General features: G+C 57.3%; 2 protein-coding genes across 2 annotated transcripts in view; one reads left to right on the top strand and one right to left on the bottom strand.

Moving 5' to 3' along the window:
• The window catches only part of NHEJ1 (non-homologous end joining factor 1), a 124,960-nt gene extending 120,853 nt beyond the window's left edge, over positions 1–4,107 (bottom strand). Inside the window, exons 1-2 of the mRNA XM_026647717.1 lie at positions 3,922–4,107; positions 2,187–2,396 (exon numbers count right to left, since the gene is read on the bottom strand). Of these exons, the coding sequence (XP_026503502.1) occupies positions 2,187–2,396; positions 3,922–4,107 (396 nt within the window). The remainder of the gene's footprint in view (positions 1–2,186; positions 2,397–3,921) is intronic.
• A 1,921-nt stretch (positions 4,108–6,028) lies between these two features.
• The window catches only part of CNPPD1 (cyclin Pas1/PHO80 domain containing 1), a gene marked incomplete at its 5' end in the record, with an annotated part of 8,844 nt that continues 1,504 nt past the window's right edge, over positions 6,029–13,368 (top strand). The window contains 6 exons of the mRNA XM_026647716.1: positions 6,029–6,230; positions 7,363–7,444; positions 9,089–9,209; positions 9,296–9,424; positions 10,869–10,930; positions 11,539–11,656. Of these exons, the coding sequence (XP_026503501.1) occupies positions 6,029–6,230; positions 7,363–7,444; positions 9,089–9,209; positions 9,296–9,424; positions 10,869–10,930; positions 11,539–11,656 (714 nt within the window). The remainder of the gene's footprint in view (positions 6,231–7,362; positions 7,445–9,088; positions 9,210–9,295; positions 9,425–10,868; positions 10,931–11,538; positions 11,657–13,368) is intronic.

Genomic DNA, 13,368 nt, shown 5'->3' with positions numbered 1-13,368 from the left:
GGGTTCAAAGAAGAGCCACAAGAATGATTACAGGATTTGAAAACCTGCCTCATAGCGACAGACTCCAGGAGCTCCATCTATTTAGCTTAACAAAGAGAAGGTTAAGAGGTGATTTGATCACAGTCTGTAAGTACCTACATGGGGAACGAATATTTAATAACGGGCTCTTCAGTCTAGCAGACAAAGGTAAAATACAATCCAATGGCTCGAAGTTGAAGCTAGACAAATTCAGATTGGAAATAAGATGTACATGTTTAATGGGGGAGAGCGATCAACCATTGGGACAACTTACTTGGGGACATGGTAGATTCTCCATCCCTGACAATTTTTAAATCAAGACTGGCTGCTTCTCTAGAAGATCTGCTCTAGGAATGATTGTGGGGGGCATTCTCCAACCTGTGCTAGACAGGAGGTCAGACTAGATGATCACAATGGTCACTTCTGGCCTTGGAAACTATGATAGCAGTTTTCAGGTATCTAAAAGGGTGTCATAAGGAGGAGGGAGAAAACTTGTTCACCTTAGCCTCTGAGGATAGAGCAAGAAGCAATGGGCTTAAACTGCAGCAAGGGAGGTCTAGGTTGGACATTAGGAAAAAGTTCCTAACTGTCAGGGTGGTTAAACACTGGAATAAATTGCCTAGGGAGGTTGTGGAATCTCCATCTCTGGAGATATTTAAGAGTAGGTTAGATAAATGTCTATCAGGGATGGTCTAGACAGTATTTGGTCCTGCCATGCGGGCAGGGGACTGGACTCGATGACCTCTCGAGGTCCCTTCCAGTCCTAGAATCTATGAATCTATGAATCTATGAAACTGCTTAGCCTGAGAGTTCCAATGGAGGTTTGACTGCAGGACAAGATCGACACCTAAGGAACCAAGCATATGCCTCTCCCTACTCCTCCTCACTTGTATCTCATCATGCGACCCCACCACTCCACCCCGCCAGCAATGCCAAGCTTCATCACCAGCTTCGCCCACAAGTCCCATTGCACTTTCTTCCATCGTGACCCATACGCAGGGAACTGAGCTAGTCCATAAAGCCGCAACCCTGGACATCTTCAGATCCCTCCCCTCTTCTAGGCAGGTGGCTTGGTGGGCCCCCCCAATACCCACTTGGCTCATGTTAATGACTATCCTTGTCCCAGCTCCCCTTGTTTGCTACATCCACTTCTTGTATCTCACTTAGATGGCAAGCTCTTTGGAGCAGCGACCATCTCTGACCCTGTGTTTGTACAGCGCCCTACACAGCAGTGCCCTGCTCCTGGAGGAGGCCTCCAGATGCTATTGTCACACAAATAATTAATGCAAGGAATGAATACAAGGCAGCGCTATGGCCTATGCTAGATACTCAACAATGGTCCCTTCTGGCCTTAGTATCTATGAGTGGCTCTAGGGAACAGTGCTACACAGCCCCAGCAGCTCTTCAACTCCCTCCCCATCCCTGGAGGGACTAAGCAGGGTACTTGGCTTTTACGGACACCAACTCAGGAATCCCCCCAACACCCCTGGGAGGCGCGGGAGGGGAGAATACTCTTTCCCACAAGAGGTGAAACTGTGGCACTGAGAAAAGCAGTGACTCGGCCAAGGATACATAATGAGTCGGTGGCAGAGCCAGTGTCAGAACTCAGGCCCTTCTACCGCCCAGCTTGGCGCTCATTCCCCCCGGCTGCACTGTTTTATTATTAGGCTTATTGCGATTGCTGTGGTGCAGGGTCAGGGTCCTGCTGTGATGGGTGCAGCACACACACAGGCAGAGATAGGAGGGTTGGACAAATTCCTGGAGGTTTCATCACATGACATTATCTTTAATTAAAGCCTAATCTTTAATTCCTGGCTTGTGTTCCATTGGATTGTAGTCTACCTTTGTCTGCTAGGCTGAAGAGCCCATTATTAAATATTTGTTCCCCATAGAGGGTTGGCAACCCTAAGAGATAGTCCTTGGCCGGTGGAGTTGACAGTCTGACCTGAGCAGGAAGCAGTAAGTGGCTGTGTCACACAGCAGGGGAGGGGAGCAAGGGTCAGACCAGGTGATGCAGGCAATTAGTGCACACCTTGGTAACTCCAAAGCTTCCACAAGATTATTTTTTTAAATCAATTAACTCAGCTCCCATCAGTGACTGGCTAGTTTTGCTGAGCATCTCAGCAGGAGGGGCAGGCACGTGGCACATTGCAGAGCCCTTTCCTCACCATCTCCACAGCAGCTGCGGGGCAGTGGAAATCCCAGTAGAAGGGTAGTCCGGAGAGCTCACTTTTCACATGGATGGTGAGTTTGCTGGAGGTCTGTTGGCAGGAGAAGGAGTTGGCGTCACTCTCTCTTCCTTCCAGCAAAGGACACATCAGGTTGCTCAAGCGATTCAGGAAAGACGACACATGAGCTGTCAGCCGCTTGTTCAGCTCCTAGGAAAGCCCAAATGGAAAGGTGCAGTTAGTGGGAGCAGCAAGGCACCCTGGAGACCCCAATGCTAGGCTCACTCAGATCGGGTAGAAACCCCAGCAAATAGGGTCCATCCCAGTTCATTCTGTCCCAAGGCTCCCCACTCTAACAGTCCATCCTTGGGACTGTCACTGCAGGCAGCTTAGCCACACATCCTCCTTCACCTTCCCTTAGCCAATACAGAACAAAGCCTCCAGTGGAACAAGCAGGACTGAGAGCAACAGACACCCATCTGGTCTATGCTCGACAAAGAACTTTCCTCACCAGTTCTCCCCATGCCCGTCACGCCTGGGATCTGGGCATTTCCTCCTGGCCCACCAGATCCCCAGCTCTGGGCAGGTGGAGTTCGAAAGGGCAGGATGTAGAGGGCATAATGAAATTTTATCCCCATGTGGTTCCTGGGATGCCTTCTCCAATATCCCCCTGCCCTCCCATTACCACCCCAGGGCTCTCCTGCGCTAGGACACCTCTCAACTGCTCCAGGCTGGCTGAGAAACTGTTACAGCCTAGCCCACCTGCCAAGACAGACAAATGGGAAGCGGCCATTGTAGCATATGGGAGTAGCCAAGACGCCTCTGCCCATCACCATCCACTCCCCAGCAGACGCCAAACTCTATAAAATACTCAAACATTAAGTCCAGTGATCGGGGTAACAGTTCCCCCAAGGGGCTCCAAACAGGCCCTGCTCCCATCTGCCCCTTGGCCCGGAGACAGAGGGGACCTAGAAGAGAGGCAGATGGTCGCTTGTGCTACCTGGCCTGTTTCTGAAACTATAGAAGATGTGAGTGACATCATTAAAACGAGCATGTAACTGAGGCTGCAGAAACTGCCAGGGTAGCATCCCTGGAGGAGCGGTCCTGAAGAGGAAGCTGCTGGTAGCCTCTGACCTGGCCACTAAAGCTAACAACAGTCTCTCCCTTGATGGCCATACCCAATTCTATGGCATCACAATCACCAGAAAGATGGGGGAAGGAGGACAGGCTGCCAAAGTGAGACACTGCTAGTGCACTGGCCTTGCACCCCTGGAAACAAGCTTCCATCCCAGCCTACAAGGGAAGTGCGTCTGATGGCCTCACCCCAAGCGATCTCTCTCAGAATCACAGAACCACCAGTTTGGTACAGTGTCTGAGGAGGAGGGATCCAGGACTGGAACAGCCGGAGGTGCTGACTCAGAAATGAGGGGCACTGATAGAGCTGTGGGGAAGGAAACCAGGACTGGAATAGAAGGGAGGCTGCAGATCAGGATTGAGGGGCATCAGCAGAGATTGGGTGCAGGAGCCCAGGACTAGCATAGCAGTAAATGTTGTAGGTCAGAATGGAGAGGAATCAGCAGACCTGTGTAGGGCTTCCCACATCAAGGCCTTCTACCCTAGTCCTATTGAAGCTGTCATCCCCCCTCTGGGCGTTCTATAAGCTCATGCTGGAATGTTAGCTGGCTTATGCATAAAAGGGGGTTTGTGGATTTTGCAAACCTCATTCCAGACTCACCTTGGACCTTTTCCCAACAACATCCGTGTCTGCACGCTCGTACCACACACTGCTGAGGTCAGAGATCAGCAAGACGTAGCCGGTTTCTCTGAAACAAGCCTTGGCAATAAAAGTGGATTCACCAAAGCAAACTGAAGCCCAAGGCTGTGTCAAGAGGCTGCTGTCTAGATCCTCGGAGCCCTCCATCCTGCAAGAGAGCAAACAGGCTTAGACAGCAGCACTCCCAGCAAAGGCAGAGCACAACTTCCACCAGATCCCACTCCCTGGAGAGAACATGCTCCAGGAAAGCTTACGTGCGTCTCTGAGAGACCTTTGCTTCCCCACTGGCTCACACTAGCCCTGAGGCCTGCAGCTGATGAAACCAAACCAACTCTGAACACAAGCATCATTTCATAGTGACGCCTGGCCTCAGCTCCTTCCATGTGCAGCTCATAAGACAGGTAACAGGCCCCGTGGGCTGGAGAAATGTACCATTACAGGAGTGAATGAATGGCCTGCCCAGAGGAGACAATTCTTTGGCCATTTTGCATTGCAGTTGCTATTCCATTTTAAAATAAATAATGTACTGCTGGTTCTCAGAGAAGCAAGATGGGCAGTGCTAATGATGACCTTCGAAACCTCTGTACTTGGCCCAGCATTTTCTGCCCAGCTTCTCCTCCTGACAGATCCCATAGGCACATCACAATCCAGTGTTTGTGAATTCCCAATCACAGGCGCTACCCTGGCAGCACAAACAGTGAGTTACAATCTCACTGCAAGGACAAACTGGAGGAGGAGATGGGCCACTAGCAAACTATTATTTGAATCGCAGTAGGGATCAGGGCCACGACACACGAGATGCTGGACAAACAAATCTGGATCAAAATATCACATATAGGGTGAAGGGGTTTGTGTTTCATAGTAACCAGTCCCAGGAGAGTACTACAACAATGATAACTCCCAGCATACAATTCTCTTCTTTAGTCCAACGATGGAGCATTGCATGCTGGGACCTATAATCCCCACAGCCTGCTTTTGAGTATTAAAGATGACTGGCACAGGAAAAAGTATGGGCTTGTGCCCTTTTCTGTGTCTTTATGAAGGACAAGGATGGCTCGAGAAGAGATGGGTCCCACTCCCCCCTCTCTTAAAAAAAAATAGTTCTGAGGATTGTTTTTCACTAGAAATTCAAGTCCCATCTGCTTTTTTCCTAGGAGATGCTCTCGGAATTGATAGAGGTGCCAATATTCTGTCTCTGACAGTGGCCAGGACCAGACACTTTAGAGGGAATGAACAGAACAGGGCAATTATTGAATGATCCATTCCCTATTGTCCAGCCCCAGGTTCTGGCAGTTGGAGGTTTAGGGACTTCCAGAGCATTGAAAACAGTTATACTTTTGGCCTTCACAACATCCCCTGGCAGTGAGTTAAACAAGTTGACTGTGTGTTGTGTAAAGAAGTCCTTCCTCATATTTGTTTTAAACCTGCTGCCTATTAATTTCATTGGGTGCCCCCTGGTTCCTGTGTTATGTGAAGGGGTAAATAACACTTCCCAATTCACTCTCTCCACACCAGCCATCATCTTATAGACCTCTACCATATCCCCCCCGTACGGTCAGGGACCCAGCCCCCTGCTGCAGGGATCCCTAAACCTCCAATTGCCAGGGACTGGATGACAGGGGATGGATCAGTCGACAATTGCCGCGTATTGCTCATCCCCTCTGAAGCATTTGGCGCTGGCCACGGTGAGAGACAGGGCACTGGGCTGGAGAGACCATTGGTCAGACCCTGTGTGGATGTTCTTCTGTTCTTAGTCGTCTCTCTCCTAAAATGAACAGCCCCACTCTTTTAAATCTCTCCTCATATGGAAGCTGTGCCATCCCCTAATCGCTTTTATTGCCCTTGGCTTCTTTGCACCTTTCCCACTTCTAACGTATCTTTTTGAGATGGGACAGTATTCAAGGTGTGGCCGTATCATGGATTTCTATAGGGACATGATATTTTCTGGTTTCTGACCTAGCCCTTTCTGCCCATGTTACCCCCGCTGCACCCCCATCAGCCCAGGCGCCCATATGGCACCAGTCACCGTGGAATCTGAGTGCTCGGAGGAGCACACGGTTCCCACTAACCCGGAGCCTGCAGTTGGCTTGAGGACCCAGCACATCTTTCTGGGACCAGGGCTGGGTGGTCTGTAGCTTTGTTCTCATCCTTCCCATCCCGTCTTCAGTTTCTGCCAGGGCACCAGCAGCTGAGCGAGAGGGTGCGGAAGCGCTTGTATTATGGCTGGGACAAAGACTGTAGCCTGGACAATCTCTCCAGCCCGGTGGCAGGTGAGTGGTGCCTGTCTCTGCGTGGCGAGGACCTGTGCTGAGCCAGGGATTGGAACTAGCCCACGGGCTGAATGAACTCACTCATCCGCTACGGCCACGTCTACACGTGAACCGCTCCAGCTGCTCCAGTGCAGCACTTCAGCGCAGATGGGAGGGGGTCTACCAGCGCTGTGCTTAGCCCACCTCCCTGCGAGGCGGCGGCCAGGTCGATGGGAGAATTCTTCTGTCGCCCCAGCGCTGGCTGCGCCTGGGATTAGGTCGGCGTAGCAACGTCACCCAGAGGGGTGGATTGTTCACACCTCCGAGCGACGGAGCTGGGTCGACCTCCCTTTTTAGCCTTTTTGCTGCCGGGGAAAGGCCCTGGCCCCCTTTCCTTGGTGCCGCCGTGCATTGCCCCCCATGAATGCGTGCACGCCCGGGGTGTTTCTGCAGGAGCAGTGCCCGGCAGGTCTCCCTTCTCGTTACGATTTATTAGTGGTGTTAGGGTAGAGCCTGGAGGTCAAGGCCCACTGTGCTGGGTGCTCTACAAACCCAACGAGGAGACCGTCCCTGCCCTATAGCTTACTTCTGTGCTCATGCCCCCTGGAATACCCATAGCGATCCAGCGGGGGTGGCGTGGCACAACGCACCCCCCAAACTAAGGCTGGGTTGGGTTTGAGAACCAGGGTGTAAATTTCAGAGCTGTTTGGGCCTTTCCCCACGGGGTTCTAACGACTGGAGAGCCCGTCTCTGTCTGCCTTTCTGCCAGCATCTCTGTAAACACCTGACTACTGAGCAGGGTAACAGATGCTGAACTTGGTGATTGATTTCTGGCTGCCTGGCATGAGACGCCCTCCCAGGGGCTGCTTTCCGAGGGCAGGTGCTCAGCCCTACCTGGCAGGTGTCTCGAGCCAGGCACCAAAAATTACTCTTGAAAATCTTGGGCTGAAACTCAAGGAGGGGAGGGCACTGTTCCCCGCTGAGCTCCCTGCCTCTGGGTGGAGGGGTGTTGCTCCCGGCTGGGCGCTGGCGTTGGTTGTGCATTGGGAGGGAATCGAGCGGGGTTGGGCGGGGGGGGAGGGGGAGTAGTGCTGGGGGGAGCGGGGGCATTATTGCTGGTGTTAATCCCTGTGCCGCTCTGCCTCTGTCCTAGACATCGCCGTCGAGTTGCTCCAGAAAGCGGCTCCCAGCCCCATCCGCAGGCTGCAGAAGAAATACGTTTGCCACGTGTCTCGGTAAGACGCGACCCCTCCTAGCCCATTGTCTGCAGCAGGCGGAGGCCTCTGGTCTGGCGCGACACTTCAGCGTGGCTACCAGCCACCTGGATGGGGAGCCTCTTGCCGGAGAGCATCCCCACCCCAGGCATCGCACCTGTGCTGTCGCGCTGGATTTCGCTGGCCCTGTGCTGAGCTTCTCTGGGCCTTTTCCCTTGTCTGCCCCTCTGATGCCCTCCTGGGCCGCTTGTCCTGGGTCACTTTCTGACTCGTGTGTGCAGCCAGTCCCTGAGCTATATGGCAGTGCACGCCGCGCCTGTCTGGTCTGTATTTCAGCCTGGGGTAGCTCCCTGGGGCCTGGTGCTCTCAGGTTTCTGTAGTGCCAAAGGTGAGCAATGAGGCTTCTGGGTTTTACACCTTGGCAGGGCAGGGAGCCGGCCGGTACCACTGCCTGTGCAGCTCTGTCTGGGCCAGTTGCTGTCTCTGTGTGAGGGATTGAAGGATTTCCTGTCACAGGCAGAGCTCTACGCTGGTGGGCCCAGAGCCCTGCGGCTGGGCCGCTCTCCCCTCTGTCCACTAGAGAAAGCCATGACCCTTGTGAACGCCTTAACCCTCAGGGCAGCTCCACAGGCCTGTTAGCACCCAGCAAACGCTCTGCCTGAGGAGCCAGACGCAGCTTCGCCAGCAGGAGGATCCGAGCCACGTGGTGTGATCTGTCCATCTGCTGGGGGCAGTTATGGGGTGTCCCGGAGTCCCTGGGCGATGCTCTGGGACTGCTCCCCACAAAGCCAGTCAGGACTTTGGGGAGCCTCCTCTCCCTCGGAGCAGACTGTCTTCAGGGCAAGAAGCTCACACGGCTTCACCTCCTGGGTCTGACCTTGGAGCATTCAGCATATGCCCCTCCGTGCGCTTCCCACAGCGAGTCCGCCCAGGCGGGGTCCTGGGAAAGCCTACAGGGTCCTGCACCCCCACTTTGCAGTCAGACGTGACTCTTAGCCAGCCAGTAACACAGAGGTTTATTAGATGACAGGAACACGGACCAAGACAGGTCTTGCAGGTACAGACAACAGGATCCCCTTAGTTTGGTCCCCAGGGACACCACAGCCCCGGGCGGGGGGGGAGGTGTATGGGGAGGGGTCAGAGCCCCGTCTAGGCTCCCCTCCATTTCACCAGCCAGCTCCAAAACTCTAACTCCCTCCAGCGTCTCTCACTCAGCCTCCCCCCGGCTCCTCCCCCAGCCTTTGTCCATTTCCCCGGCAGAGGTGTTACCTGGCCTCCAACCCCCTTCCTGGGTTCTCATGTTACATGCTCCGTGCTCAGGTATCCTCCCTCAAGGCCAGTCTCCCATCCCCAATGCAGACCGCCCCAGCAAAACTCCCCTGCAACCTTCCCTGGCCAACACTCTCCACTCAGCATTTAAAGACCACATTAAGAACAGTCCCAGTTTGTCACAGGTGTGATCTGTCCATCTGCCGGGGGCAGTTATGGGCGTGCCCACGTGCACACAAACCCGCTGGCCTTGTTCTACCCAGCAGCAGGCAGCGGTCTGCCCTGCCCATTACGTGGCGGGATTGGGAGCAGCCAGGCTGCCTTGGCAGTGGTGGGACGCTGGGTGTGCCGGGCCGCACAGGAACCCTAAGTCCTGCTCTCGCCCCGCTCTCACAGGGAGGCCTGCATCTCGCCCTGCTCCATGATGCTGGCTCTGGTTTACATCGAGAGACTCCGGCACCGGAACCCCGAGTACCTACAGCAGATCTCCTCCTCGGACCTCTTCCTGATCTCCATGGTGAGCCGGGCCCCGAGTGGGCTGGGGCTGGGGTGGGCTCTCCCCCGGGGGGCCGTGCTGACGGGCGCTGTGCTCCTGCCTTTCAGATGGTTGCCAGCAAGTACCTGTATGACGAAGGGGAGGAGGAGGAGGTGTTCAACGACGAATGGGGCGCAGCCGGCAAGGTGGGGGTGCAGACCGTTAACACGCTGGAGATGAACTTCCTGAGCGCCATTGTAAGTAGTGCTGATGTAATCGCTGTAGTGCCTGTGTCCCGAGCCCAACCGGGGGGCCCCTTTATGACAGGCCCCCCCCCCCCCCCTTCGAGTGAGATCAGGGCCCCGTTGCACCGGGCACTGCACAGACCCAGAGTGAGAGACAGGCCCTGCCTATGGCGCGCTGTTGACTAGACCGGTCCGGACGTGCTCGCTCGGCGCATGTCTGTGTCCGGGGAGAGGCGCTGGGCAGAGGAGAAATGGCACGTCAGGGTGCCAGGGTAGCTCGTAGTGCTGAGGGTGACCCGGCTAACTAGCAAAGGGCTCTCCCGGGTCTGCTGGAGCTGGGCAGGGGTGGGCCTTGCACTTGGGGTGTCTGTTAGGCTTCCAGGAGGCGTCTGGCCTGGGCAGCCGTGCCAGGGCCTGCTGAGGTGCTGCACTCAGTGGGGCGCTGGCGGGAAATCAGAGGCTTCATGGAATGGGATCAGCTGACGGAGGGGGAGAGGGCTTCCTGCCTGGGAGCAGCTGGCCCGTTTCCCAGGGTGCTGCGGGACTGCTGCCCCCGTGATCCCTGTCCCCATGAGCTTGTCCTGCCTCTGGCCCGGTAAGATCAGACATGGAGGAATGTGTCTGCTGCGGGCCCCAGCCTGCCGTGGGGCCACTCCATCCCCAGTCAGCCTGGGCTGGGAACAGCCTGCTCCCTGCGCGCACAAACTATACCCCCTAGTTCTGCTGCCCCTGATTGTTGCCCGACCCCCCCTCCCGGCCAGGAGCCCCCTGAGGCTGTCGGCAGTGCAGTGTGCACAGCTGGCTGGCAGGGGGCGCTTCCCGCCCGCCCGAGAGCGCAGGTTCGAGCATCTCAAAGAGCGTCATCGGCAGCAGGGGGTGCTAACCCGAGGCTGGTTGCAGGGTCGGGGGCTGGCGTGCAGAAGGGGAGATTGGCCTGCGGCACCGGCTGGCACAGCACATGCCCCTGTGGGAGGGGCCAGCAGGGGCTGGCGCAGAGTTGGTCCATTGTGGGAACGTAGCATTCATTGCAGCTCGTTAGGCCTTGGCTCTGTCCAGCCTGGGATCTGCCTCCCCCGTGAAGTCCCGTCCCCCCCCCCTTGGCTCCTGGCCATTGTGCATGAGGCTGCGGCCCTGCTGGACTCTCAGGGCCAGCCGTGTCTGCGGAGGGCCAGCGAGAGAGTTCCTTTGGGGGCAGCACGAAGGGGACTCCTGCTTGCAGGCGGTGATTGTCCAGGATCCCGTCAGAGCAGCGATCACACACCACGAGGGGGCTAGGGGAGGGGGCAGGCTGAAAAGCCCCCGGCCAGGCTGGGAAATGGGCCAAATGGAGCTGGAATTCATCATCAGATGGCCGCCCAGCCTCTCTTAACCTTGCTCAGTCCATGCTGGGGGGCGCCTGGCCTGCCTACGCTGTTACTGGGCACCTCCCACCTGACCGTTCGTTCCCTTCCTGCAGGACTGGAGCCTCTACGCTGACCCCAAGGAGCTGTTTGAGGTGCTGAGCTGGCTAGAAGGATGGTAGGTTTGGGGGCACCAGGGTGGGGGAGTGTTCATGGCAGGGGTCTGGCTCCGAGGCAGATATGGCACCTCTGCCCTGCCATGCCCGGATCCGCTGGGGTACGTGTCGGCCAGCCCCTGCCCTGGGCTCCTCGGTTCCCCCGGCTGCATTCTGCATTCCCACTGGCCGGAGCCGTCCCAGGAGCAGGCTGTCGGCTTGCCCAGGGAGCTCTAGGCTGGACTGGGGCGAGGCCCGCACTAGTCACAGCTTGTCCGAGCTGGCCTCGATCACCCGGCAGCGGAATCTCTTTGGTGTGGGGGGGTCTGCACCCTCTTCCCCTGGTGGGGCTTTGAGGGGAGTCAACATGCCAGGCCCCAGGGCAGAGAGGGGGAAGGCAGCTCCTCCTTGGCCTGGGCTCGCCCTGAGCAGAGCCGCACATGGCACCGGTGCACTTTGGCTGCCAGGGACCTGGGGCTCATGAGTGGCACCTGTGGGCAGAGGCACAGAGACTCTGCCAGGAGCTGCGATGCAGGCGGCCGCCCATTCACCGATGGCAGCTGCACGCACAGCCAGGGCGGGAGAGGGTCTGTGCCCAGAGCACACATCTAACTGCCTTCCTTCCCCTCAGCGTGGCAAAGAGACAGGGCACCCAGCGTGGCTGGTTCACCTACACGGACCTGTGCGTCCTGCTGGAGCAGTCCCTCTGGCAGCATGCCCTGGGCCAGTTCTACCAGCAGGTGGCGAAGGTAAGAGCTGCCCAAGCCCCGAGGGCAGAGGAAGCGTTCCCCTAAGGGGGCACCACTGGAGGGGGAGAACCAGGAGGCAGGGCCGTCCCTAGGCATACGCAGCTGCCTAGGGCACCATGAATTTTGGGGCCCCAAATGTCATGGTGCCCTAGGCAGCTGCGTGCTGCGTACGCGACAGCACCAGCTCCAGCGACCAGCCCTATCCCCTGGGCGGCTCCCCGTGGGCTGCACCCACTGCAAGGGGCAGGGCCGTACCTAGGGGATGTGGGGCCACGGACAACTCCCTCCGCCCCACCTCTTACCCTTTGCCCCTGCTCTGCCCCCGGCCCGCCCCCATTCCACCTCTTCTCCCAGCGACCCCGCACTCGCCGGCAGTGGTGGGAAGCGAAGCACCCCGGCCCCAGCCTGCTCCACTCCGCCAGCTCCCAGCCGCGGCGCTCCGCTTCCCGCCGCCGGTGAGTGCGGGGAAAGATCGCCCCCTGCACTCACCAGCGGCAGGAAGCGGAGAGACGCGGCCCCAGCCCCAGCTGTGTCGCTGTGGGGGGTGGGGAAAGGACGCCCCCCGCACTCACCACCAGCAGGAAGCAGAGCACCGCGGCTGGGAGCTGGCGGAGTAGAACAGGCTGGGGCCGGGCTGCTCCGCTTCCTGCCATTGCCAGTAAGTGCGGGGGGGCCCTTTTCCCCAAGCCCCCTCCCCCGAGCGACGCGGCTGGGGCCGGGGCGAGGGAAACGGAGCGGGCTGCTCCCAGCCCCCCGCTAATCCACCAGGCCACTCTGGGCCTGTGGGGCCCCCCAAAGTGGCCCCCCACAGCTCCTGCCTCCTGGGCCCCGCAGGCCTTGAACGCAGCCCAGACCCTGGGGGGAGGAGCAGGTTCCCCCACACCCCCCACGGAGGCCTGGGGCCCCACATGGCTAGTGGCGGCCCTGCCAGGAGGTCATGGGCCAGAACCAGGAGCTGGCTATGGAGGATGTCCATGAGTGCGCTGCCCCCTGCTGGAGGGAATGAGAGCTGCTTTCTATCAGACAGGTTTTGGGCAGAACATTTTCCATGGAAAATTCCAGTTTTTGTTGTTGAGAAACCAAACTCCTGAAAACGGAAGCGTTTTACCTTGGAAGTGCTGCCGCAAAGCCTCTTGGGAGATGTGCCTCAGTTGCCTCTTCTGCTTTCTGGACTTCATTTCCCATGATGCACCACAGCATCCACTCTTGGGGGGAGGTGGTGCATCATGGGAAATGTAGTCCAAGGGCGGAGCCGACTGATTGAGAGTATGTCTCACAAGGCACAGCGAAAGCATTTCTGGGAGGAAACATGAGGCTTTTTGCCAAACATTTTGGTTTATGAATTTTTTGACAAAAAGAGAAGCTGTTCCTGGGCAAACTTCGATGAAAGTAACGATTGTTCCCTCTTTGTCGACCCTCCCCCCATTTTTGGACCAGGGCTGAGTGGTTTGTGCATTGCTGCCCCCGGCAGGACAGTGGGTGGTCAGTGTGGGTCACTCCTGCTGGCAGGTGGGTGGCAATCTGTGTCACCCGCCCTCCCCCCCCCCACCAGCTGCTGGGGTGGAGGGCTGCAGTGGAGAGCCCTGGGTCCAGCCCCGATGTCCTCTACATGGCGTTAGCCAGCATCGGTGGGGCCGGTTTTGCTCTGCCAAGGGGTACTGGACTCACAGCTGGCCTGCCCCCTGCGAGGGGCACTGGGGTAACTGTCTGTG

The sequence above is a fragment of the Terrapene carolina genome, unplaced genomic scaffold (genome assembly GCF_002925995.2).
Source record: "Terrapene carolina triunguis isolate 2854851 unplaced genomic scaffold, T_m_triunguis-2.0 Scaffold62, whole genome shotgun sequence".
NCBI lineage: Eukaryota > Metazoa > Chordata > Testudines > Emydidae > Terrapene > Terrapene triunguis.
The sequence above is the reverse complement of the archived record's forward strand: the minus strand, read 5'-3'. Positions and strand labels throughout refer to the sequence as shown.